The 27,552-nt window shown below is 51.4% G+C and overlaps 1 protein-coding gene across 8 annotated transcripts in view; it reads left to right on the forward strand.

Annotated features, from left to right (window-relative positions):
* The window catches only part of CTDSPL (CTD small phosphatase like), a 112,085-nt gene extending 93,923 nt beyond the window's left edge, over positions 1-18,162 (forward strand). For 2 of the 8 annotated variants that reach the window (XM_027585434.2, XM_027585436.2), the window contains 6 exons: positions 536-637; positions 4,161-4,217; positions 7,677-7,769; positions 10,231-10,416; positions 14,437-14,554; positions 15,531-18,162. In XM_027585434.2, coding sequence (XP_027441235.2) covers positions 536-637; positions 4,161-4,217; positions 7,677-7,769; positions 10,231-10,416; positions 14,437-14,554; positions 15,531-15,940 — 966 coding nt within the window. In that variant the 3' untranslated portion in view covers positions 15,941-18,162. The other 6 variants (XM_027585437.2, XM_027585438.2, XM_027585435.2 and 3 more) reach the window with 5 other exon arrangements.
* Positions 18,163-27,552: the final 9,390 nt, after the last annotated feature.

Genomic DNA, 27,552 nt, shown 5'->3' on the forward strand with positions numbered 1-27,552 from the left:
CCAGTATAGCTCTAAACTATATTTCTGTACCACAGTGAATTTCAGACAAAATATGACCCCAGGAAATGGGCCTGGAAGTATGAGAGTAGCTAATATAATCAAACATTTATTTTTGCGTAGCCCATTTTAACAATAACAGTAGCCACCATGTATGTACCGGGCAGAATGCTGGGCACTTTACCACAGTTATAGCTGTTAACAACAACCTTTCATGGTAGGTATTATTATCCCAGCTTACAGCCAAGAAAGAGACAGAGCTGATATTCAGACCCTGGCTTGCCTGGTTCCAAAGCCTAGGCCCTCAAACAGCCATTCAGACAATGGCAAAGTATTTGTTAACTACCTAGTCCTGTTGTTTTTAATAAAATTCCGTGATGTGCTTAATCAGGCATTTAAACGTTTGATCTCATTTAAACCTCATTGACATAATATGATACGATAATAAGGGCACTGGTTTGTCTTTTACATAAAGGTAATAATACTGGTTTTTGTTTTTGTTTTTGTTTTTTGTTTTTTGTTTTTTTTTTCATTTTAGCCACCAGCTAAATACCTCCTTCCAGAGGTGACGGTGCTTGACTATGGAAAGAAATGTGTGGTCATTGATTTAGATGAAACATTGGTGCACAGTTCATTTAAGGTAAATCAACAAAGAAAGCAATCCATGATCTTTGTGATTTGGTCACATTTGTATTGGAAAGTAAAAATAAAAAAGGATGACATTTTGTGGTTGTTTGTGTATGACTTCACTGTGCATGAAGAAATCCCAAGAACAGTTGCTTATTAACTCTGGTAAACATTAACTCAAGTAGTTGAATATTACATAGTTAGTTTTGGGGGGGGAAATGCTGGGCTGCCAGTGTCACTGAGACCTCATTCTTACTTAGGAGATCTGAGTTTTCCAACCCTCCAACCCCTGCAGAAATACTTTTCATGTGGCAAAAGGCACCATGCCCCAGGACACTACTGTGTACTTGTCAAGCTGGTCAGAGTGCTGTATGTTTTATTGGGAGGAGCAGGACAGGTACCGTTAAACTGTCAAGCAACCTGCTATTTTGGAAGTTTTCCCAGACCAATTTCTGAAAGATGTCCAGCTCTGAAGAAGACTTCTAGAATGACAGCATCTGGGCAGATTCAGCCATTTATTTTGAGCTTTTTCATGAGAAGAGGTTGCTGGGTTTGTTTGTTTGTTTGTTTGTTTGTTTTACAAGCTTCATAGCTGAATGAGCATCCATCCACCCGCATGACTTCCCTCCTAAGGGGGCGGGGCTGCAGTGATGTCACAGGGAGCATCAAGCCCCAGCTTCTTTCTGTCCCCTTCCTCACTCCACTCCCTGCCAGAAGGACAGCAAAAATTACACATTCTCAGAGGGTGTCCATGTGGGACTGGCTGTGGCTACGCTATTAAGAAGTGACTTTGTGAACCCTCTTTCCAGTTTTTGAAATGAAACGAGTTGTTTAAAAGAGGCAGATGATGAAAAGGTTTGGAATAGGGAGCTGGGGGAAAGAAGAAGGGTCCTGGTCCTATTTTCTCTTGGGGTATTTCGGGAGATGAAACTGCTCCACTGTCACTCGCCAGTTAGACCCTGTTCCTCCTTTTACCCTCAGCCCTCAAATCCCCTTCCTTTGCTGAGAGATGTGAGAGGCACCGTCCATGATGGGGCATGTGTCTCATGTGACCCATAGTCATTCCTTGACCATTGAATTGGGAAGTGAAAGAGCCATCAAACTGACCTGGAGACCTTTCTGTCCAGAACATCCTCCTTGTGCCTGTTTCTCCCTGAACAGAAATCTTCCTTAACAGGACGATGCCAGACAGCTGTCTGCGAGTTCTTTGGGAGAGGGGAGGAGGAGCCACACCTCCTCTAGCGGTGGGAAAGTGGCCCCTCTGGCCACTGGGGCCTGGAGGTGTCACCTCCTTCCCCAGCACCCTGAGGGCCCTTCCAGGATTGATCCCATGACTGCCATGACCTTGTGTCCCAGCTCAGCTCTGAACAGCCTTGGAAGCCTTTTCTCCCCTGTGGGCAAGTTGCTCGGGACTTTTCAGGAGGAAAGCCCTTTGGAGCAGGGGTCATTTGCCATTTCAGCCTACATGGCTTCCTCCCAACACTGGCCAGACTGCCCGAGGTTTATGGAGGGTTCTTGCCTCCAAAGGCAGGGCCTGCTTGGAGGGCATTACACCACGAGCTGATGTGAACAGCATCTCTTCATCTCTTCCTTCCCTGGCCTGCCTGTGTTTGCAAGCAAAATTATCTTTATGGTGTGGGGTTTTTTTATTTGAGTATACTTCACATACAGAGTTATATTAGTTTCAGGTACCCAACATAATGGTTCAACAGTTCTTACTTCTCCGTGCTCATCAAAATATATGTACTCTTAATCCCTTCATCTGTTTCACACACCCTCCCCACATGCCCTCTGACAACCACCTTTATTGTATGGTTTTTAGTGTTCTGAGCATTTCAGAGGCCTCTCCTTGAAAATGTACAACAGTACGACACACAGACTCTTAGACCCAGGTTGAGAACCGTGGCTTGGCATGGCCTCCTTTACAGCAGCACGTGAGAAGAGACTGAGGCTCAGGCTTGCTCTGAACTGGTGAATGGTTTTTCTCCTTTAATGTACTCTTTGGAATATGATTTCACAATCTGCTAATGCCTTGTCAGAGTTTCTTCCTTCAATCTTGTGTTTTTAGCATGATTTTGTATTTTATAAATTTTCTTAAGGATTCCATTTATTCACTTGCTAGAAAGAGAGAGCACAAGCAGGGGCAGTGGCAGGCAGAGCAGGCAGAGGGAGAAGCAGGCTCCCCGCCGAGCAAGGAGCCCGACATGGGACTCGATCCCAGGACCCTGGGATCATGACCTGAGCTGAAGGCAGACGCCCAACCAACCGAACCACCCAGGCGCCTCGATTTTGTATTTTAGTTGTAGCATTATAAAATACCGAACTCATCCTTGGCCTTCCAACCACAGGAGTGAATAAATTGTAATCTTAAGCCTCAGGTGCCCTACTGAGTGCTTAGGAATGGTTCTGAGATCTAGAATTTTCTATGTATTTTCAGTTTACTTATCAAAGGTGTGTGTGTGTGTGTGTGTGTACGTGTACAGTGATGGGCTTAAAGGCAGATCCCGGTAGAGATCCTGACCAGACACTCCGTGCCGCACACCCCTCTCTGCACCCCTGCCCAGTGGCCACCACACATGTGCTCTCCTCCCTCTCTCTCCTACTTGTCCCAAGGGGTTTGCATTCTTCTGATTCTCTTGGGCCTGTTCATTTGAGTAGTTTCCACCTAATTGATGGAATTCCATTTAGAACTATATGTAAGCCCAGCATTGGCTTACACAAGAACTGCCAAAGAATCATATTTGGATTTTAAGTGTCATTAATATTGTCAAAGAGTTCTTTTAAATATGCCAAAAGTTTGTGGGTGTGCTGGGCATTGTGTTAGAGCAGAGCAGTCTAGGATGGACTGGCTCTCCCCCACAGCTCACGGCAGGAGCCGGTGCCGGGCAAGGCTGAAATCAGTGATGCTCAGGACCGATGGAGCCATGGGTACTCATCAGACCCATTACTGTAGCCGCGGAAGAGAGGAGAAACCAAGGTCTAGAGGGAAGGAGCCTGCCCAAGGTCATGGCTTGTGGCCTCTGACTTCACCCCACGTGTCTGTGGCCCTGCTTTGTGTCCATGTGCTCAGCATCTCCTGCTGAGCAGCCCATCACAGGGCAGCCTGCATCTGTGGGTCCGGTACAAATCATTCTCCCCCAAGTAGCAGGGTCCTCTAGGACCATCAGGCTCTCACCTCCTCCCCCTGGTGGCCAGCAGTGTTTCTGCATCATCCTGGCAGAGCTCTAGGGAAGAGCTGCGGTTTCTGAGAAGCCCCATTCCCTGGCTAGGCCGCCCTACCCTTTGTAGTTTAGGCCAGGAAGATGATAGAGAGGTTGGACCAAGATGCTGAAAACATAACGAAACTCAGAACAGAAAAAAATGTGCTTTCTTCCTTGTACTTATTTTAAGGAACCAAAGCATTCTTGAACATCCTTTGCTTGAACTGTTTTTTCCAATAATAAAAACATTGGTCCAGGCAAGTCTTATTCTTACTAAAGTTTCCAATTTTATTTTGTTCTTTCAGATGTAGTAATTATCATTTCTTTTCTCTCTAGCCTATTAGTAATGCTGATTTTATTGTTCCGGTTGAAATCGATGGAACTATACATCAGGTAAGAAATCAAAGCTAAATCTGAGTTGCAAGTAACATTTTTTGGTAATTACATTTCCTTTGAACTTACTTCTAAATTCCCATTTCATCAATAATTTTATGACTAAATCAAAAGGGAGAAGGTTTCGTAAAATAAATACAATGGTTTTCTGCTTTTTTTTTCCCACTGAGATGAATTTCTTTTATACTGAGTTTATAAGGGAAACTAAAATCTGTTTGTAGATATTGGATGTGTTTGCAAGTTCAAATAGTTCTTTGATTTGATTCAGACTTTTAGAAGTTTCCATATCCCCCACTGGCCTAGCTTAACGGTCTAATTAACTTCCTCATGTAAGGGCTTTCGGCTACTCTCCTAGCCTGCAACAGGAAAATGCCGCAAGTCACCCACTTATGGGGGAATCTTGGGAAGGGGTGTCCGTTTCCAATGCCAGCCACTCGAGGCTGATCTTGTCACTCCTACACTGTGTTCTCCAGTGAATCTTTAGCAAAATCCCAACCCAAAGGATAAAGAGGGAAGGGTGTGTTTCGGATCAGGAGGCAAATTTGAATATAGATGCCCTAGTTAATTGGCATGCATCTTTGTTCTGATATTTTTTCTCCTTATCTGCATGACGCTTCTCTAGGAATAGCTTCATTTATGAACATATTGCAACATTGTACCTCGGAGGTTGAGGAGCAGGGGAGATTTTGTCAGGCTTTCCACAGGCATGGTCTGACCATCTTCCTCGTCAACCCCAGGGTCTTAAAGGGACAGTCTGTGGCCTGATATGTTTATATCCCAGGAAGGAAAATATCTCTTGGTGCTTGAGCCATTTTAGAAGGATGTCTTTCCTTAATGATGCCAGTCGTCTCTTTGGCCCTTGAGTACAGGGTGTCAGAGTTGGTGATGCCTTGGAAATCAGCTGGCCCAGCCACCTCGTTGTCCAGGTAGGGAAACAGAGGCTCAGCCAGAGAAAGGGTTGGTTCAAGGTCATACAATGGGAAGAATTAAAATGAGACTTCCAGTCTTTTGCCTCTGGGCCCATGGCTCTTTTCCTGATGCTCTGGTCCCTTCCCTCCCCTGCCAGTAGGTCCTGCCAGGAAGCTAGCCCTGAGAAAGGCAGCTTATCCCTAGTGTCTCCACACTTGACGCTTTTAAAAGCCATCAGGGGGCCAAAAGGCAGGCACTTGGGCATTTAACATTTGCAAAAGCATCAGCTGAATTAACTCAGCATCTGAGAAGCAGTTAGGGCTTCATTTATTATCTTGGCTTCTGCTACAAAGTAATGAGACAAAGGAGAGGCTGCCTACTGGCATGGCAAGAATTAGGAGAGAAATTAATCCTTCTTACCTCGAGACTATGAGCATGACCCTCGGGGCCTGACCTGCTATGGCCAGCCCATTCTCGAAGGAGCCACCCCAGCTCCCCCAGCCTCCCTCCAGACTGCACTGTGATTCATATGGTGGTAGATACTCCAGGGCCCCAGGATTGGGGTCAGAAACTCTCTCTCCTGAGGGAATGAAGCCACAGGCGCCAAGAGGAGGACCAAGGCCCTGGCGAAGGCCGTGGCCTCGTTCAAGTAATCCAGGATAGGCTGTGCAGGTCCCAATGGGCCTATTCTTGGTTACTTGCACGCGGACGCGGGCCTGGACGCCGGCATCCGGGCCCAGGACCTTCCCCCCCTGCCAGAGGCACCAACAACCAGAGTTCCCAAATCAGTCTCCTGCCCTTTGCGTGTAGGAAAGCTTGCTTTCCAAGTAGTATTCCCAAGGAGACTGAGGACCACAGGCCATACCCATTCCCTGGCATCAAGGAGTCTCATGGACACAGTGGGGGCCTGGAGCTCCTGCAGCCACAAGCCCTGCCCTCACCCCCACCCCAGCCTCCCAGCTGCTCGCAGCCCTGTTGGCACCCACCCCAGGCCGTCCTGCTCCTCTGGCCCCTCGCTACACCCTCAGCCACAGACCGTGCTTACCCCACTCGTTCAGTTGGCCCCAAGTTCCCACCAAGGCCTGCCTCCGTGCAGAATTGCTCTGCAATGCACAGAATGCATTCTCTGTGCAGTACAGAGCCCCGCCCCTCCTCTGTGACTCCACGGGATAGACCGCCGGCAACACCTGCCATTCACGGCCCCACGCGTACTCCCCCCAACCTGCCTTTCACACTTCCCCTTCAGCCACTTCTTCTCCTATCCCCCATCTCCTCTGAAGGGCTGGTCATGAAGGGCTCGGCCATGCTCTGACACCTGGGTATTTTCAGGCCAGGTCTCATGCTCATACCGTTTCCTCTGCCTAGAAGCTTACTTCTCATCCTTATCAGCCTGGTGAACTCCTGTTCATCCTTCAAGGTCCAGGCTGAATGTTACCTTCTGTGATTCATTCCCCCTGAGAGGGGAGTTAACTGTCCTTAATATATCCCTGTACTACAACTGCCATTATGCATGCTTATCTTGATTTGCTTTTATTTATGTCTGCTCTAGACTGTGAGCTCTTCAAGGGCAAGGCCTGCGTTTTGTTCATTTGTGTAACTTCTTCAGGCTGAGCACAGAGCTGGGGCTCAGTGAATATAAGCTGAATTGAATTTTAATAAGTTTGATTTATTTTAGGGAAGTGGCTAATTTCAAATGGAATTTATTCAAGTTTTAATTAGTTCTTCCCTCCTCCCACCTTCCCTATCTTCTGTCACCAGCTTTGCCTTCCCTCCCGTCTCCCTAGTCTCCTCAGATTTGTTCAGGTTCCCCACTCAGGAGCACAGAGCCCAGCAGCCACTCTAGGAAAGTCTCCTCTTTGCCCCCTTCTGCTTGGAGGCCTCCCCGATGGCTGACTGGGGGCCTGGGAGTAGGCTGGCTTCATGTCCCCTGACATCTGTACCAAGCCCAAGCAGAGTAACCTTTGTGGTGTCAAGTGGACGGCTTCCCAAGCTGACACGGAAGGCCCTTCTTGCAGCTTTGCTGGGCCTGCCCTCCCACCCCAGGCCTTCCGACCAGGGGAGGTGCTCCAGTCAAGGGTAGAAGGTGGCAACTGGAGCAATCCCAGAGCTGCCGGGCAATGGGCTGGGCCTGGACCTCCCAAAGGACAGCCCCCAGACCCTGGCCTTTGTCCACATAGGCCCTGACCCAGAACACGTGCCAAGAAACACATGTGAGAGAATGAGTCATTTCACACAAACATGGCACAACCCTGCCACTCACTGGTTCTGAAAATCCCTAAGACCTGCAGTACCGCGGTCAGCTTCCCTTTCTCCCTTGGCAGGAGGGTCTGCGCCAGACTCAGACCCAGAGCCCAGTCTGAGGAGTGTGTCTGGCCTAAAGTGCCACCTCTGCCTACATAGCCCTCACACAGGTGGGGTGTCCATGCCACAAATAGAGCTGGGGACAGGAAGCAGTTACCTATTCAGGAATTCTTCCTCCCTGGGTGTTGGCCCTCGGCCACCCCCAGCAGCTGCCACAACTGACCAGCTTGCTGTTTGCTACCGTTGCAGGTGTACGTGCTGAAGCGGCCCCATGTGGATGAGTTCCTCCAGAGGATGGGGCAGCTCTTTGAGTGTGTGCTCTTTACTGCCAGCCTAGCCAAGGTATGTCCTGCCCCCAGCTGGGCACCCCCAGCCACTCCACCCCAACCCCCTGTCAGTATCAGACAGCCCTCTGTGAAGGTGGGGGAAGCGGTTGCTATGGTGACAGGTTCCCATCCCAGATGGGATGGATGCAGGCCATGTGCGCAGTACCAGCCTGAAAGGCTTCCGGGTTACCATGGTGACAGGGAGCCCTTGGAACAAATGCTCCATGAAGTTGCTGCATGCAGCCGCCTCGAGCTGGGTGTCCACAGACCAGGATATCTCCAATGTGTCCAGTGTAACTGAGAAAGGGCATCTGCGTCTCCTCTGCTGACTGGCAGCCCACCGCGAGAGGCTCAAGCCTTTGTGTCCTTCATTAGCTTACACAGGTTTGGGGAAGGATGAATGTCCAAGATTCACCCACATGCACAGGCCAGAGGAGGGTTCCGACTGCCCTAGTGAGCCCTGAGATCGGGCAAGTGACTTCACTTCTCTCCACTCCATGTCTTCTAGAAATTAGGGATAATTCCCTCTACCTCATGGAGTGGATCAAATGAAATAATGCATGTAAAGGGCATAGCTTAGGGCCTGACTCATATGCAGCATGTACTCATGGAGCACCTGCTGTGCTCCATATGCCCCACAGACTCTGTCACGTGGTAAGTGCTCCTGATGTTCCTTGTTTAGTTATCATAATTCTTGATGATGACAAAATAATTCACATGGTTTGGCCTTGTAGCTTGGCATGAATCTTTGACCCAGCATCTATGCTGGCTCTAACCACATAGAGTGATTTCTTTGCCTTCTCCTACAGTTAAAGGCTCCCCCACCATATGGTTATGTCTGCCCTTTCACCGGTGTGCTGAGCCAAGGGGGGGCGAGAGGGTAGGCCCCCACTCCTCAGAGGAGATCCTTGCCATGACTGTCTCTCACATCCTGACTCTGATGGTGCCAACGCCATCCATTTGTGGGTGGCACCACCAGTGTCTCCATGGGTGGCTCCGGGACTCTGAAGTGTCCCCAGAGATGAGCTTTGGGGGGGCCCACGTTAGCCATCTGCTCATCTCACATGCAATTCCCCACTGCCCCCAACAATTCCTGGCTCTGGACAGCTCCCTTCTTCTCCTCTGCATGCTGAGGACTCTGACTCCAGGTTCCCAGACATCCCGCTTTGCCAGACTGGGCATTCCTGGTTTGAGCCATCTCTTGGTCATGGCTGAGATGAGAGAGAACCCCACCTGCACAACATTCTGCCAGGCTCATTGCCAGGCCTTGAAGCATGAGCTGGTAGAGAGTGAAGCCAAAACCTAGGCCTTACTTTTGCATACTAAAAACAACGTGGCCTCAGGGAAGACAGTCTTCCCCGTGGGCACTCTTTCCCATGAATGGTACCAAGAGCAATGGTACTGTAGTGGAGATGGCTCTCCTGGCAGTGCTCTGAGGTGCCGAGGAGCCTGAAGTGACAGCTAAAGAAGTAACAAACAGGACGATTGCACCCGCTCAGGGGAGATGGAGAGTTGGGATTGGGGGCTGCTGCGTCGGGGGAAGGTTGGCAGATTCGAAACACTCTTGCTTGGCATTGTCCCCAGCACTCACTTAAGCATCCTTGTGTAGTCTCCCTTCCTGGACTGCTCCCACCTGCGCCTCCATCTGTCTCTGCAACCCTTCTCTCAGTGCTGCTCCAGCCTGGCTCAGCTGCATCAGCTCCCAGGTGCAGCCTTCCAGCCCTTTCCTCCCTGTGGACAGGTGGGCACTCCCCGGTTTTTGGCTCTGGGCTCAGCTCCCAACCAGCACTGCCACACTGGCCCACCACCCAGGAGCCCACACGAACCCTCTGCTGACTGTCAGAGCCCTTCTATGTCTGCTTCCTCCTCTTGGTTTCCTTTATTGATGGGTTCACCCAGCAAATATTTACTTAGTGCCTACTGTGTGTTGGGCTCTGTCTTGGGCACTGGGGATGCAGCAGAGAACAAAAGAGAGAAAGCCCCTGCCCTCATGAAGCTTACATTTCCCACATTCATCTCCAAGGCCTGGAGCCCCCAGACTCAGACATTCCCTTGAAGGATGTATGCCACCACCAGTGTTAACAATTCTGGGGAAATTAATCGCTGTGTCCATCAAGAGTCAGCCCCCTAGCCTCTTTGGGAGGCTCACGTTCTTTTTAGTATGCAAACCCCAGGCAGAGGTTACACAGGTTGGGATCAGGGCAGGTAGTGCCAGTTATACAGAGAGGGGCAGGTGGATTCCAGATACTCTTAAGAGACAGAACTGCCAAGAATTTCTGATGGATTGGATATGAGAGGTGAAGGAAATGGAAGAATCCAGGGTATCTTACACAAATGGAAAGGAAAATAACCAGGATCCTAAAACACATCCAATTATGTAAATCCCTTTCTAGAAAAGTAATGCGGATCTTGCTGCAGGAGGCCTGGGTTTCTGGGCTCCTTCAGGTGCCTAGCCTTCACTGTGACCTGCTTTTCAGTATGCAGACCCCGTGGCCGACCTGCTGGACCGCTGGGGCGTGTTCCGGGCCCGGCTCTTCAGAGAATCCTGCGTCTTCCATCGTGGGAACTACGTGAAAGACCTGAGTCGCCTGGGCCGGGAGCTGAGCAAAGTGATCATTGTGGACAATTCTCCCGCCTCGTACATCTTCCATCCCGAGAATGCAGTAAGTGGCCCTAGGGGGAGAGAAGGCGGGGCCCCGTCCAGTTCCACCTTTGTGCCCTCAAGCACCTGGGCCAGCTTTCTTGGCCTTCCCTGGGTGAAATCCCAGTTCTGCCACTTAGCAGGTACCTGGCACTGACCAAGTTACTTAACCTCACTGAGCCTTACTTACCTCGTCCATCAAATGGGGATTCTAGGGATGCTGACCTGTAGGATGGTTGGAGGATCAAGTGTGGCAGAGCGTAAAAAGCTCTAGAATGCTGTCTGCATTGGGGAAGTGCTCAGTGAGCCTGGATCTTAGCATTTTTCATACTGTTACTGAGAAGGGTTCCGTCAGTAACCTCCTGGAGCTGGCTTCACGAGTCCTGTAGATTCAAAAGGCTTGGATGACCTCTTCAGCAGAAGTTCTTAACCAAGAATGAATAAGAACACCTCAGTCAAGGCCTTCAGACAAGCCTGCCAGGCTTTTGTGCCTCCTAATGATGTCTTAAAAAGACATGTAGGATGTCTTCCTACATTAAACTCCCTGGAGCGTGGCAGCTCTTAGTGCCTGCTCACTGGGTGCAGCATGACTCTCCGAGCAAGAGAGAGATGCCCTCCCGCTTCCCAGCCTACACTTCCAGGGGGAGAGGAGCCAGCCAGGCCTGCTGGTAATGGCCAAGCCCTCAGCAGTACCTCCACGCTGGCCCTCAGCTCAAGCAGCCAACCCTGGACAGGAGGCTTCCTCCCCAGCCTGGGCTTCTCAGACGCAACAAAAGCTTCCCCAGGGTCCTTTCCTTGAAGCCAGAACTCTGTGGCTCCACTTGTAACAAAAAACTGAGATCAAGCTAGATTCGTTTAGTTAGTGCGCAGTGATTACTTGAGTAAACATTCCAAATTTATTATATTTAAACATGTTCGTTTTAGTGAGTTAATCAAATTCAACATAATTCATTTTGTCATTTGTCTCTAACAGATAAGGATTACTTCTTAATAGAATCACAATTCCATTATCACATCTGACAACTAACAGTTTCTTAATATTATCTCATACCCTGACTGTGTTCATATTTTCCCCATCATCTCAAAAGGTTGTCCTACATTTGGGTTGTTTGACTCAGAATCAAACAAGGTCCAAGCACTGCTTTGGTTAATAATGTATCTAGTAATTCCTGTATAATCTTAACAATTCTCCCTCCCTTCTCCCTTTCTCTTCCATCCTATTTACTTGTTGAAGAATTCTGGTTATTTGCCTTATAGAAATTTCCTCTCTTCTGGATCTGTCTAGTTGCAGCCTTATTACCAAAAGGCTGTTTTACTGTGTGTTACTGTGTTTTTCTAACTGCCATATTTCCTTTAAACAAGTAGGTAGATTACTACTTTTCAAATTTTTCAATTTTTTCAAGAATACATCATAGGCTGGGCGCCTGGGTGGCTCAGTCGGTTGGGCATCTGCCTTCGGCTTGGGTCATGATCCCGGAGTCCCGGGATCAAGTCCCATATCAGGCTCCCTGCTCACCGGGGAGTCTGCTTCTCCCTCTGCCCTTTACCCCACTTGGACTCTCTCTCTCTCTCTCTCAAATAAATAAATTTTTTAAAAATTAAAAAAAAGAATACATCTTGGTGATAGTGTATACTTACGGTATCACATCAAGAGGCATATAATGTCAGGCTGTCCTACTTTTAAAGATTTCACTTTTATTATTATTATATTATTAAGTAGGCTCCATGCCCAATGTAGATCCCAATGTGAGGCTCAAACCCACAACCCCAAGATCAAGACCTGAGCTGAGATCGAGAGTCGGATGCTTAACCGACTGAGCTGCCCAGGTGCCCCTTTAAAGATTTTAAATTGGTCTTTGGATTCAGGTGTTGTTAGCCTGTTCATCTGTTTTCAAATCCCCCATCATCCTTTCACCTAAAAATGAACAGCTGTTGATGATCATTTCCTCCGTCAACTGTTTCATTAAGAATTATGAAATGGTGATTTCTAAATTCTATCATTCTTTCCACATTTATTGGCTGGAACTCTGTTTTTTGTTTTTTTTTTTAATCAAACTTGCCCTCATCGACTACAGATTACCCTAAATTCAGTTTGAGTATTTGAATCAGGAAGTCAGGGTAAAGTCTTGTTTCTTTTTCTTTCATTCTTCAGTCTTCAGAGAAATGAGGTGGTGCTCTAGCAACTTCCAAAAGCAGCCAGTGAATTTGTTTTAGGTATTAATATGAACTCATGGATTTTTTTATTGTTATAATCTAATCCATTTATTATTCTTTTGGATGCTCAAATGTTCACCTTTGGACAGCGGACATCCCTTCCTATAACAATAGTCTTTGAACGCTTCCTGTTTTCTGGTGCAACAAGATGTTCCATGCTCATCTTGTCCATTTCTTGCCTCAGCCCTGGAAGCAACCACTTGTCTATGGAGCCTGGTTCCTATTAGTGGAAATGGTATTTAGAGACCACAATTTGGGTGGATTCTCATTGTTACTGAGATATCCTTTGCTTCTAGCCCTTTATACTGGACAGAGCTAAAATATACGTAATTTTTAGAATAAAATTAAATCATAAATTCATATTGATTTTTCCAATTCAATGTTATAACAGTTTTTATTTCATTTCTTTGGTTTTGGTTTTGTATTTGTATCTCCTCTTGTGCTGAAGCTCGTTTCCTAAATATATTAACATCATTACCTATTTGACTTAGTCTATTGTACATGTTCAATAGTTTCCAAATAGTAGTACTAACCTTATTACTACTACTAAGACAATTAAATGCATGTAGGGGTTTTTGGAGAAATGTATAAGCAGAACACTATGTTTTAAAATCACTTGAAATAATTCTCTGTGGCTATGTCACCAACTTTATATATATTTAGGTTCATTTTTTATTGCTTTCTTTTCTTAGTTGTTTAATTTTATTGCAATTAGGTAACATATTTCCATGATTCCAACATCAAAACCACCAACAGAGATTGATTTAGAGAAGTCTTATGTCTATGTCTGCCCTCTCCCTCATTCCTGCCCTTCCCCTAGGAGTAGTCATTTTTGTTGTTGTTGTTAATCCTTACCTTGTTTATATTTTTAAATTATACAATGAATTGTTTTGTTTCTGAGCAGTCTTTAGATTTGTAAAAGGGCCCAAAATACTACTTTTGAACTTCTTTGATTTTCCCCAAACTTCTTTTTTTTTTTTTTAATTTTATTTATTTGTCAGAGAGAGAGAACACCAAGTAGGCAGAGCAGGCAGACAGAGGGAGAGGGAGGAGCAGAGCAGGGAGCCCGATGCGGGGCTCCATCCCAGGACCCCAGGATCATGACTTGAGCCGAAGGCTAGACACTTAACCGACTGAGCCACCCAGGCGCCCAGCAAATTTTCTTTTTACATCCCTTCTTTTGCACCTCTTTTGCACCACCCGTTACCACCCCTCCCCACCCTCTATAACAAAGTGTAAATCCTGTCTGGGCCCATGGCTCAGACTGTCCTGAAATGTTATACTTCTGCTTTTAAGTGATCACTGTTGAGGATGGAGGAAATTCCCTGCTTCCCTTTGCCGTGCAGCATGGCACAGTGACCCCAAGTAGAAGCTTTCCTGTGCCCTGTTTGTGGGCTCCCTGGTGTCAGTGGCTGGCAGGTAGCCTCTGGCTCCAGGTGAGGTGTAAGGAGCTGGTGGGATACAATGGAAAGAGCTTTTGAAACTGGCAAGTAGCAAGGCCAGCTCTCCTATATTCTGCGCCTTGGCCTGCTTTTCTGTGGCAGGAAATCAAAACAGGCAAATGCACGCAAACTGGCATTTAGACTTCACTTAAAAAGCAAATACACTGACTTTGCCTTCCTCCCAAACCAGGTAGCTTTGGATCGATCATAGTTGGGACGGGAGAACACACAAGATGATGATGATGATGATGACGATGATGATGGTTTTTAGATACCTGTCCTCCTTACCAAAGAAAAGATTTAAAGTGCGGGGGGCCCAGTCAGGCTAGGAGCTGCCCCCAGCGCTGGATGCGGTTCTGCTGCCCCCTCCACACACTGTCTTCCAGGTGCCCGTGCAGTCCTGGTTCGATGACATGACGGACACAGAGCTGCTGGACCTCATCCCCTTCTTTGAGGGCTTGAGCCGGGAGGACGACGTGTACGGCGTGCTGCACAGACTCTGCAGTAGGTAGCGCCGGCCTCTGTCTGCCTCCCGCCCGTGCGCCCTGGAGCCTCCGGCCTCGGGGACCCACCTGGCCTCCACTCCCTGGGAGCAGGAAGTGAGGACACTCCACGCTCCAGGCCATGAGGTCCACGTGGCCATACCTACCTGTTTTCTTTTTTAAGAACAGAAACAACTATTTTAAAATGAACTCTTTTAACAAATTTCCTAAAGGGACATGCATTTTACTGGATTTGCTTTTCTTAAAACATACCAAAAAGAAAAAAAAAAGGAAAAAAAAAAAAAAGCTTGAAATCTATCAGACTTCCTTTCAACTGTCCCCCTGGCCCTCTCCTCCAAGCAGACAACCTGTCCCTTTCTACCCCAGCTTGGAGCAGCTGACCCAACTCAGAATCTCTTTCCTACAGGATGAAGTGCCTTTTTGAATGTTATTTTAAGCCAAGAGTTAATTTTTCTACACAACATATTTCCAGACATCTTTTAGTCTTTTATTGTCTTAGATTCTCTAAAAAGACGAATATGACAATTTTCTAGAACCCGGGGGGTGGGGGGCGAGGGATGGAGGTGAGTCCTACAAGCCTGTCCCCCAGCAGGTGTGAGTGCTCTGACACCCGGTGACACGCCCCAGGGCTGGACTCCCGGCAGGAGCCTCAGCAACCGTGGCAGCGTCTCCGCTCAGTACGGACCCAGTTTGGAATGTATCTGCAGTTGTGCGGCTCAACACTTTAGGAGACAGTAGATACCTTTATAGTATCACTGTTACTTCGGGTGGTGACAGTCATGTCCTGTGGTCACACTTTCCCCTGGAAAAGTGGCACCATCACCTCTGCTTTCACACCACTACCATACTTCTGTATGTTTTTCATTCCGTGGCTGTCGTTCTGGGTAGAGCAGTTCCAGGAAACTCCATAACCCCCGGATATTTAAAAAAAAAAAAAAAGTCTGTGTCTTGATTTTTAAATGTTTCCTTTCCAAAAGCTGGATATACACGGAGCTGTTTGGGAATTTTCTTTGCTGCTCCCGCGCTGCCACCGAATGGATTTGACCAGCGGCTGTTAACACTGTTCCTTGCCACCGTGCCTATGCTCAGAATCTGCTCCCTGCTAAGCTGCAGGCTTGGACAGGGTCAGAAACGTAGGTGTCCCCCCCCCCCCGCCCGCCCCCACTGCAGACTGCACCAACCGCATCCCTTCCCGGGCACCGGCCGCGGGAGGTCGGGAGGGAACAAAGACACGGGGGCCAGCACACCACACAGGCGTGGTGTTCGTTCTGAATGGCCCCCAACATCAGCTACTGTGATGAGCCGACCGTTCTCCCCTGAGAACGCGCGGCCTCAACTGGCCACCGCATTGATGTGGCCCAAGTCCACTCCTGGTCTTCTCTTTTGAAGCACAGACTATTTTCTGAGCCGGGGTTGGGGAAACCTGTCCAGATGTGGAACTCACCCCCCTGAGCCAGGAGAGGCGGGGTGCCCTCCCTGGGCTGGGGCTTCCTTTGCAGCCTTTCCCGGGGAGCTGTTTGAAGCAGTGCCATGTTCCTTGTTTGACCAGACAGTCTATAAAGTATTGCTCTTAACAAATAATTTAAAAGAACCCTTTCGTGTCGGCACCATTGCCTTAGTCCTCTGTGGGGTGGGCCTCCACCAGAGTTCCAGTGGGAGCGACCGGCACCAAGTCTGAAGATGGGTGTCAAAGTGCAGTTTTGTTCTTGCTTTCGTTCACAAAATAATCACGTCCTCCCAACAGCACTTTGGGCTGTGGACTGCCGTGCATTCAGAAGAGAAGTGTCCGGGGGTAGCCAGGCGCCCCAGCATTCTGAGTGTGCAGAACCCAGTGATCCCCATGCCGGTCACGGTAAAAACCGCCCCATGTCAGGCATTACCACAGAGAACAGCAGTCATGTGGCAGATCTGCACATGCCCTAAACCTTGATTTGGAAAACTAGTCATTAATGACCCGCTGCCTTAAATGTTCTTGAATGTTGCAGTCAGGTGTCTGTCCTGCGTTGAAATCCACACAGAAATCAGTCCTGGGGACAGCCTTCGACCCTCCCTCCTGCCCTCTTGTCTGCCGGCATCACACGGTCTTCTCCGGTACAGAGGGCAGAGAGGACTGAAATTCTAGAGTATTTCAGGGGAATCGAACCTAGGAAGAGTGTCCCACTTCTGTGAAGACACTGGCAAGCTTGAGCCAGACACTGCACCTGCTAGTTCCTGAAACTGCGAGCGCCATTGCACGGCTGTTGGGGATGGAGCCCGGTTCCAGCCACCGCAGACACAGACTGACTCGGGGGGGGAGGGGGGCAGGAACCAGCAGCCCCCCCCGCCGAGCCTTCTGGACTCTGTGCACCTTAGTTGACCACACTCCAAAATGCCAAAATTTTTATTTTAGCCCTGATTCTGCTTTATGTACATAATCAGAATATCTATATCTCTCTCTATATTTTTAATCATCTACATGTAAATGAAGCAATAGAATTCTAACATTAAGGCCAAGAAATGAGATGAATGTTTGGGGTTTATGTTTTTTAAGGTAAATACGGGTATTGTTTTTAATTATTACCTTTTATTAAATTGTGGGCTTTAAAACCTAATGAACCCCATTAGCTATTTCTCTGTGCCATATGCTCCCCATGTTACCAAAATATCCCCCCCCACACACACACACACTCTTTAACCAAAAGAGAAACCCAGCCTCCTGAGTTTCTTGGTCCTTTGCGTACCAGGTTAAAATATAGTCTCCTGGGAAGTATTTTTTATATTAAGATCTGGGACAGGAGATCTTGGGTCATGGACTCGGGCCCCTATGATGTGACAACATCTCTGGCCGGGCCTTGGGTGGCGGTGCCCGGGCCCATCTGAGGTGTTCACTGCTCTGTCTTCCATTGCTCTGGAATTCTATGTGTTGGTCTGTGGCTTCACCCATTAGCTGTTTGTAAACAATGTTATCTGTATCCTAAGGAGGAACACTACTTGTCACCCCCATGGGTTGGTGGGGAAGCTCCTTTGACATCGCAGTTTTGATGAGGTGACTTTGGAGACGTGAAGAGGCCCTGATGACACTGACTTGTCATGGTTGCAGCATTTGAACTTCTGGTTTAAAAAAAGAAATCTGTAAATTTATAACCTGGCAACACTTTACAACCCTATATTTTAAAGACCTCTCTCTAATAAAATCTAGAACCACGCAGCCCTATATGGTCAAACACTCGTGACGTTTGTGCCTCTGCTTTTAAAGGTGCTGTGATGGACAGTTGGCGAGCCAGGGTTCGCGGAGCGGGGGGAGGTGGCTTGAAGTGCTTGCAGTTACCTGAGCAAAATCTTACTGGCTGCCTCTTCCTGTCTCACTGTAAAATTGATGGTGTCTGTTGCTGTCGGTTCTCCAGGGAGCTTCTCTGCAGACTAACACCCCCCTGTCCCCCACCCCCCGGTAGTGGAGATTCTGGTGCCTGGGTAGTCGTGGATTTCTGTTGGACGTTTGAATGTGACAAACAAGCCAGCATTACTTGGGAAATACTACATGTGGAATGTGCACGTTTCCAGGGGCGAGCATTGTCCCCCGGGAGGTTTGCAATGATTTCCTTCCTGCCAAAAATAAACACGTGAAACTGCGCCCTCTTGTGGATGGACTGCTTCTCCAGCGCCCGCGCCTCTTTCCGCTCGCTCTCCGCTCTGTTCTCTCCACCCGCACGGCCTCACGCCGGCGGCGCCTCGGGGCTCTCGGGGCCCCCGCGTCTGCAGAGCTGGGGTGGATGGGAGCAGGGACGCGGCATCCCAGGAGCCACCGACCTTGACCCCCGGGGACGCTGGAGGGCCACCCTGCCCAATGTTAGGCCCTGCAGACAGAAGCGGTGTGGCTCACTCTGCTTGCACCGGGATTCCGGCCCTGCCGACGGACTTCCCGGTACAGACCCCCACCCCACCCCACCCCATGGGAGCCACCGGCCCTGTGTGTGGAGTATGGTACCTAAACCCAGAGCCCATGGGCATGCTGGCTGAGATGCTGTGATTACCAGGTGAAGCATGGCAAGGGTTAGAAAGAGTAAAGATAGCCAAGACAGCTTTCTCACAGTGAGACATCCTCCAGGCACTGTCCTCAGCCCAGCCCCTCTGTACATAAAGGTGAGACAGGCAGCAAGTGCCCCTCTGCTAGGGAGTCATGGCAGAGCCTTGGGCCTGGCCACACCACTCTCAGGACTGTTGCTTCATGGCGATCCCTAATTCAGATAACACCAGTGTCAACAATCCCATTAGCCAGGTCTTCTCCCCATTTCATGGATGAGAAACCTGAGGCCAGTGAGACAATTCTTTGCAGTCTCTGTTCTATCACAGGCCTCCACCAGGCACGTATACTCGTCCTGGACAACATAGGACTCAGTGTGTGGGTCCGCCCAGGAAACCTACTATCTACCCAGAGACAAAACCCCAAATCCCCCACAGCTAGTCTGTGCCATGCCCCTAGGTTGCCCTCTCCACAGTGGGGCAGCTGCCCAGCCAGAGGAGTCACCCCAGCTTTCCCCCTGGTTCTGGACTCCTAGGCTGTGTTCCCCTCTCTCCGTGTCTCTCCCTGGCTCTGCTCGCCCCCGGCCCTCTTCTTTCCCTCCTTCCGCCCTCTCTGGCATTGCCCCCATACCCACAACTGCTTCACACCTCTGCATACAACCAGACAGACAGACAGCTGAGAACCGTGGCAACTCCTGAAGCTGAGGTGTCTGCATGAACGTAGATCCTCTGAATAGGTGGGAAGGAAACACAGCATCAAGAGGCCACTTACTTGGGACTTGGCATACTGAGATTTCACCTCCGGATATTTTCTTGTTTGCGCACATATCGTCTGTATTCAGGACCAAAGAATGGACAGGAAGTCAGGGAGGGAAGGGGAAGAGTGGCTGGGGAAAGCCAGCCTGGGAAGATAGTCTGTTGAGCTAATGGATGGGGGGTGCACTGGGGGCTTGTGGCAGAGTCCTCCGAGTAACTGGAATGCTTACATGGCAGATCTGTGCTGGGACTGCCCACGGGTCAACAGGCTGCTCAAGGCCCAGAGCCACAATTGGCATGGTCAGCACCTGATCTCCAAGGAGGATATACTGGACCCTCCAGCACTCAGGAGGAGGAGGGTATGTGGGCTCCAGTTTTCCCTCCCAAACTTCCATTACAGCTCCATCTCTTAGCTCAGTGATTCTCAGCTGTCACTGCTCATTAGAATCACCTGACGGCTCTTAAAAACATAGATTCCCTTAAGTCCACTCCAGACCATTTAAACCCCAAATCCTGAGAGTGGGCGTCACATTTTTACTCAAAGTTTCAGCAAGGGCTGAGAACCCCTATTCTGACTGGCAGTGGAGGAAAAGAAAGTCCCCAAACTGTTTCAGGCCTGATACCCAGGTATGGCAAAGGGGCTACAGGCAGGGCTTAGGGGAAACGGCGTGTATTGCTTTACCTGAAAGACCAACCTTACATGTTCATCGCTAAAAAGGTGAGGAAACCCAGAAAATTACAAAGAAAACCCCACACGGTCACTGGGAGCCTTTCCCAAGGCAGGAGCGAGGAGGGGGGCCTAATAGCCACACACAGCTGACAGTTCCCTGCTTTTACACTGAGGTGGGGAGCAGAGTGGATACCCCCACTTCACATGGGAGCACTGCCCACCAACCTAGCCGAGCCTTGCCACCCCCCACCCCTCTATCCTGGCCCAAGCGCTGTCCCCATGGGGTGGGTGCACAACTGGGCAGGGTGACACATCCCCAGCCGCGGGAAAGCAAAGCAGGGACACCTCCTTGTTCGCAGGGACCCAGGGCTCTTTTCTGGGCTGTCCTCTGACTCCATTAGGCCATCAGTGGTGGCCCGGAGGGTACAGCAACAGACTCCACTTCCTCGGGTCCCTAGCGGTTCCCACCACGTCGACTTCCGAGGAGCCGCTCTTGTGCCCCGGTGAGGTGACCGTGTCACTGCTCCTCCGCGGCCTGCAGCCAGATGGGGGAGGGCACATGGTCCTAAGGCTGCTCTCCTGAAAGGCGTGGGGCCAGGATGTTTCCAGGCAGTGGGATCCAAGACCCCCAGTCAGGCCTTACCCCCCTCCCGCCCCCCCAACCCCTGCCCTGTCGACTCTCCGGAGGGTCGCAACCCCCTGCAGGACCTGGTCCCCGCGAGGGGCGGCGTGTCGCACCTGTCTGGGAGGGACTCTGAAGAGAGCTGGGACAGCCACGTGAGAACCCGGGTTTAGGCACTTGGGGGCGGGGCCTGAAGGGGCGGGGCTGATTCCCAGCGTCTGCCCCGCCCACTCAGGGCCACACCCACGCCTTTGTCAACATTGACGCGGAGCGGGCTGGGCCTTGCGAGATAAACCCGTAAGGAACACAGTAGCGACAGAGAGCCTGCGAACCTGCCAGGGGAGGGTGGGTGGGCCGCAGGGTCTCCCAGGGCGGGAAGGGTCAGTGGGATGAGTGGGTCCCACAGCCAGGGCGGTGCTAGCTGAGGAGGAGGAGGGGGTGGCGGAGCCCCCTTTTTCCTCTGGGGGAGGAGGGAGGGAGAGGCTGGGCATCCCCTGGTCCTTTAAGACCCTAGTTGCCTGTGAGTACTACCCTGGGTCTCAGTTTCCTCTCTCTGTGTCATGGATGTGATTCCATGAGCTGGAGATTGTCCACACCAGACACAAAGCAGTGCTGCTTATCTGCACCGGCCCCCCCTCCACCCCGACCTGGGGCCCACTGCCATCTCTCTTGGTCCTGGGATCACAGGTGCAAGATGGTGCCCGCCATTCTGGAGGGGAGTAGTTGAGCCCACCCAGAATCTTCTGGATTCCAGAGACCCGGAGATTTCTGGGGAGGGACGTTGGAGAGGTCCTTGTGCCCTGCGCTACGCTGCAGAGGCTGGGTTGCACAGGTGGGGTGTCCCGCTCACAAGATGCAACCTCCCCTGCCTTCTCACAGGAGGACATGTCAGCTCAGAAGAAGCCTGAGAAATGTGTCCTGAGTCACGCAGCCAGGCGGCACTTCAGCTGGGGCTGGAGCCTGACTCTGAGGAGAGCTCAACTCCGGTCCTCTGCGTCAGGAAGGGGCCCAGAAAGGGTCCAGGTGATCAGGGCACCGACCACAGGAGCACATCAACAGATATTTCTGTTCTATTTAAGCAGCCGTCATTATGCCAGGCACCATTCTAGACGCAAGGTGCAGCAGTGAGCGAGGCTCTGCCCACCAGGCCCTCACATCGCAGCTGGGGACACAGACACTGAGCCAGGACCCAAATGAGTAAGGTTATCTGCTTCTGGAAGCACGAGGAGGATGAGAAAGTGGTGGGTGGCTGGGAAGAACACTGCTTATCTACCATGGTCAGGGAAGTCCCCTCTGGGGAGGTGTCATCTGGGTTGAGGCCAGAATGCAGAAAAGGAACCATGGGAAGATTTAGGGGAGAGGCTTCTGGCAGAGGTAACAGCAAGTACAAAGGTCCAGAGACTAGAATGAGGTTGGTGTCTTAAGGGACAATGAGAAATTTGTAGCTAGAACACAATGAGGAATGGGGAGAGTGAATGGAGATGCAGCAGAGGGACAGGCAATTTAGGGCTTTATTTTAGGGAAGCCACTGGAAGGTTTAAAGCAGGGGAATAGTGTGATCTCTCTGTGGTTAAGAGATCCCTTTGGCTACTGTTGGAGGATAGACATAGGGGTCGAAGAGACCAGGAGACACAGAGGGAGGTTCAGGCTGAACTGGTGAGAGGCTGGCTGCTGGGGCAGGGCAGAGAGGCCCAGCCAAGTTCAGGATCCTGGATGAACCAGACTGGCTAGTGGCCACCCTGTGCATGAGAGGGAAGGAGAGGAACCCGGGATGGCCCTCAGGTGTGGGGCCTGAGCTACCAGTTGGATGTTCATGCCATTTCTTGGCCTCGGAGGAGGTCTCTGAGGGGCCTGACCTGGATGTCAAGCATGAGGTCAGATGCACCAGGGGAGATGTGACCAGACAGATAAAGGATGAAGGGTGGGCAGGGGGTGGGGGTTCGGAAGGAGTGGGAGTCCGTGTTGGAGGAGACACTAGTGTTCCCCTGGCATTTACAGCCTGGGGACTGGAACTTGGAAGAAAACAGACAAGAGACAGGAGCTAAGGCCTGAGTTGTGTGCCCGCTGACATTTGAAGGCCCCAAAGGAGAGGGCAGAGTGGCCAGTGAGGTGGGGAAAACACTTGGGCTGTGAACTGTTTCCAGAGGAAGGGGTGGCCAGTGGGGTCTCTGGGTGGTAAGAGGGAGGGTGAGGTGAGGACAGACAACCATGCATCCGCTGTGGCAAGAGTGGGCATTGAGGACTAGGAAAGAGCCATTTCCAGGGAGTTCCGGAACAAAGGCCAAGCAGAGTGCACAGGAGTGGGGCAGGTAGAATCTGCAGGGAGGAAGTAAGAAGTGAGGACATGGGATTTTGCTGAGCATGGGGACAAAAGGAGTCAGGGAAACAGGCATGCACAGGCGGAGGCAAACACACACACACACACACCACCGTATAAAGGAACAGAGTGTTCTCCCACACACAAGGTCAGACACACACAAGGACTAACTACCTGTCCTGGGACAACACAGGCATCCCTTCACACACAGGGACCTCTTAACTCTGTTAACCACAGTCACATACTGGCAGTAGGTCCGACTGGGCACAGGTGGACCCAGACTTCCTGGAGTCACCCCCTCTCTGTGACAGGGAGTAGTGGGGCTGAGGCCTGGACATGGGGAAAGGGTGTTGGGGCCAGTATGTCCTGGCAGAGGAGCCCCACTGGACGGTCTGTGGCTAAAACTGAGGCCGATGGCCTAAAGTAAGGGTTTCTGGAATGCTATATTTTCAGCACCTCCCCCACCCTACAATCAGGTAGGAAAGGAGGGAGGTGTGGGAAAGGTGTCTTCCCTGCAAGGGCTGGACTGGCCTCTCCCACAATGGGTATCAGGGCTCCCTGGGTAGGGCTGTGCTGGGCAGCAAGCCCAAACGGGGGGCAGCAAGGACAGCAGAGATGCTAGAGGGAGCGTGGCCACCTCCCCCACCTCCTGAAGTGACCTGGGTCTCACAGAAACAGACTGCCGCCCCCACCCCCAATAGCTTTGGTCCTCCGTCCTCCTAAAGTTTGTTGGAGTGGCCTGGCCTTCTGGGGGTCAGGGGTCAGAGAAGGAAAGTCACAGTATATTCCACACCCCATATCTTAGACCAGCCGAGGCGTCCAAGCCCCGCTGTCTCTGGCCACCAGGACCCAGGCAGGGAGGCCTGGCAGACCAGCCATGGCCCTGGGGTGGGGTGGCTCTCAGAGAGCTGCGTCAATATTTGTTGACTGACTGACTGACTACGTTTGAAGCCCAGCCCACAGGCGGTGGGTTGTGTCGTGCTGGGTGCTGGGCGGGAGCAGGGATTGAGTTCTAGTGCAGGGGCAGGTTGGGGGACAGGCCCCGCAGGGCCCACTGGCCGGGAAAGAGAGCACCTTCCAGCAGGTAGGCCTGGCAGGGACGGGGCTCCGGAATCAGCTGGGAGGGGCTGCTCCGAGTCAGGGGTGTCCAGCACGGGGCGGGGAGGGGGGGGGCAGCGCCCCTCCCCCTCTTCCTGCAATTCCGGCAAAGTGACCTCGGGCCCGCCCTTTCACAGGTACCTCAGAAGGAGGAAGTAGCCACTGGGGCCCCAGAGGAGGGCCCCCCCCCCCGGGGGGAGGAGGAGCCCAGGAAAGGAGGGGGCATCTGGAGAAGGAAGGGAGCACCCAGCAGTGAGGAGAACTCAGGGGAGAGAAGGGGAGGCCAGGGGAGCAAGGGGGCATTGGGGGAGGAATGGGGGAGGAAGGGGGGAGACGGGTTTGTCAGAGAAGGAACTGGGCATCTAGGAGAGAAGGGGGCCCTGGGCTGCAGGGGGCTTTCAGGAGAGAGAGGACACAGGGTGGGCCTAGGCCATGCAGAGCAGGACAGAAGGGAGTTCCCCAGGGGAAGGAGGGCGTCCAGGGTGGGAGGGCTTGGCAGTTTAGAGGGGGCCCTCGGGGAAGGGAAGGGCCCCCCTGTGGGAGAAGGAGACTACCTGAGGAGACAGGGGCGTTAGGGGAGACAGGATCCCTGTGAGAATCCCTTGGCCCATCCCCTAGAACCCAGGTTACATGGGGATGAGGGCCTCGGGCCCTGGAAGCCTAAGAGTTTGGCTCCCCGGGCTGGAACTGGATCTGGGGTACCCTTCCCGCCCCCCGCAGGTGATGCTGACCCCGCCCAGTAAATCTTGCCCTGTCCCAAACTTCTGGTCTCCAGTTTGACTGTCCATTCCTCCATGGGTCCCTGGTGACCACAGTGTGGCGGCCAGCCAGGCTTCCTGTCACTCTGTCCCTGACTCCCACTGTTACCTGACCTACAGCCCCTAGTTTATACCTCTGGCCACTGCCCACCTGTGTCCTGGTTGCTGTCGCTGGACACTGCTTCTGTCCATCGCCTCTGAATGTCACTATGCCTGTCACTCGGTGCCATCGCGTGTTTTCTGTTGCTTGGGACCAGCTTTACCCGATCTCGTGTCTGCCTGTCCCCCACGTCACTGTCACAGCGACAGGCAGAGCCTGTAACCGCAGTTCTGGGCGCAGTGAGAGCGCACGGTGGCCCCGCTGTCCATCTACCCTCACTCAGCAGGCAGCAGGTTTCATTCATTCAGCGGCTGTCACTGAGTCCCTGCTGGCGGTGGCCCGGCTGGGAGCTGGCGGCAAACATGAGGACAAGCCGCTGGCCTTGGGAGCCCTCTGCTCTAGGGCTGGACACCGGACCTCCAGCATCCGTGCTCTCCAGAGCCTTAGCTGGTGGCTCTAACCTGGGCAGGACCACCCCTCTGCCCGCCCTGCTCTGGGCAGCTCCCTCCTCCCTGCTTCCAGAAGCCACCTGGGCCCTCTTTGAGAGAGTGGGGAATTTCCCACGGTGACCTATGAGCTCCCCAGGGCCTGAGCCAGGCCCTCGGGGGCCCTGGACAAAGGTGCACGAGTCACAGTATGCCTCTGATTCTCTAACTCTCTAACTCTCCTCCTCCCCCCTACTCTGCCCTGCTCAGGCAGGGTCAGCAAGCCCCGGTGGTTCCTACCACTGGAGAGGAGTGGGGAGGGGAGAGGAGCTCACACCATGCTCGGGTCACTAGGAAAGAGAAGTTCAGAGAGAAGTGACTTCTGGGTCTATCGGGTAAAGCAGCAGCAAGAAGCAAAAGTTGCAGCAGTTGGGACTTAGGTTAGATGGAGAAAGAACTTCCACGGACGAAGGAAGGACCAAAACTCCCACAGAGGTTTCCGAAGGTGTGTTACGGGGAAGCCTGGGGGAGCTGAGAGTCATCTGCGATGTAACAAGATCGAGAGCCCCTTCCCTCCCCGATACCTCGATACCTCGGATACCTTACATTCCATGCTGCTCTCCTATGCACACTCAAAACCACAGGGCACTGCAGGAGCTGAGGGAACGAAGTCACTGTTTGCAGAGCCTGTGGCTGTTCACAGGGCCACAGGTTTGTAATAAGAGTTCAGCTCTGTTTCAAGAATTTAAGAGTGCCTATGCTTGATTCACCCAGCCCTCTCAGGTTAGCTAAGCCTGTTGCTTGCTCCGGACTCTATCACAGTCTTCAGAGACCATGCTTGTGTGCAGAGTCTGTCCTGAGTTTGCAGAAACTTCCTCTTGTCTGTTTCTCTCCGAGCCTGTGTCTAGAGGCTCCTTTCAGGGTCTTTTTTTCAGAACTTGTCTTTTTTTTTTTTTTTTTTTTAAGATGTTATTTATTTGAGAGAAAGAGAGAGGGGGAGCAGGGGGAAGAGGGACAAGCAGCCTCCCTGCTGAGCGGGGGAGCTGGACGTGGGGCTTGATCCCTGATCCTGAGATCATGACCTGAGCCGAAGGCAGACGCTTAACCGACTGAGCCACCCAGCACCCCCAGAACCTGTCTTTTTAAATGGTCTGTCCCTATTTCCCTGTGTATTAGATTTGCTTTTACGGCAGAAGCTGTCTCCGGAGTTTGTCTGTGTCCTTGTCTGGGACACCTCTTTCTGCCTAAAGACACTGTTCTTATTTGCAGAGCTCTGTTTATAGTACCTGTCTCTATCCCTATCAGCACACCCTGCTTCCTCTGCGGTAAGTGTCTCTGTCTCACTTCAAGAGCCTGTTTGCAGAGCCTTTCCCTGGCTGCCAAATCTGTTCTTTTACTAGCAGAACCTTTGCCTGTGCAAAACCTGTCACTGTCTCCAGTGGCCGTCCCTGGCTGCAGATCTTTGTCTGCATAGCCTGTTTCTAACTCCCTATGTTCAAAACCCATCCCTGCCCACAGAGCCGGGCCCTGTTTCAAGAACACAACCACAGGGCGCCTGGGTGGCTCAGTTGGTTAAGCAACTGCCTTCGGCTCAGGTCATGATCCTGGAGTCCCGCATCGGGCTCCCTGCTCAGCGGGAAGTCTGCTTCTCCCTCTGACCTTCTTCCCTCTTGTGCTCTCTCTCATTCTCTCTCTCTCTCTCAAATAAATAAATAAAATCTTTAAAAAAAAAAAAAAGAACACAACCACAGACAACAAACCAGGTCCCTGTTTGCAAAGCCTCTGTGCCAACATCTGCAGTACCTGGCCTGGTTTGCTAGCATCTGTGTATGTATAGAGCCCTCCTAGGGAAAGGCATATTTTAGGCATATTCTATGATGACAGTGCTTTGGAGAGCTGCAGCTGGGGAGAGTTCTTGCTTGAAGCCCAGAGCGCAGGTGGCCGGGGCCTGAGAACTCTGGCTCTTGTTTGTTGTTTCCTCCCTCATTCCCACCTGGCCTAGGATGGACATTGGCAAGGGCCTCCCAGCCACTGAGAGCCAGCCACAGGGACCTCCACATATGGATCATTGAGGTGAGGGGTACAACCAGACAGCAGGGTTGGTGACAAAGAGTATCAATCTCTGGGACTAGGCTTCTCCCTCCCCCCACCAACTCAGAGCTCCCTCCCTCCCTCCTCCCCACCCCAGAAGGTCTTGGGTGGGCAGGTGGTCCTGCTGAGTTGTCAGAGGCACCTCCTCTCCCAGAACCTAAGG

Source organism: Zalophus californianus, chromosome 1 (genome assembly GCF_009762305.2).
Source record: "Zalophus californianus isolate mZalCal1 chromosome 1, mZalCal1.pri.v2, whole genome shotgun sequence".
NCBI lineage: Eukaryota > Metazoa > Chordata > Mammalia > Carnivora > Otariidae > Zalophus > Zalophus californianus.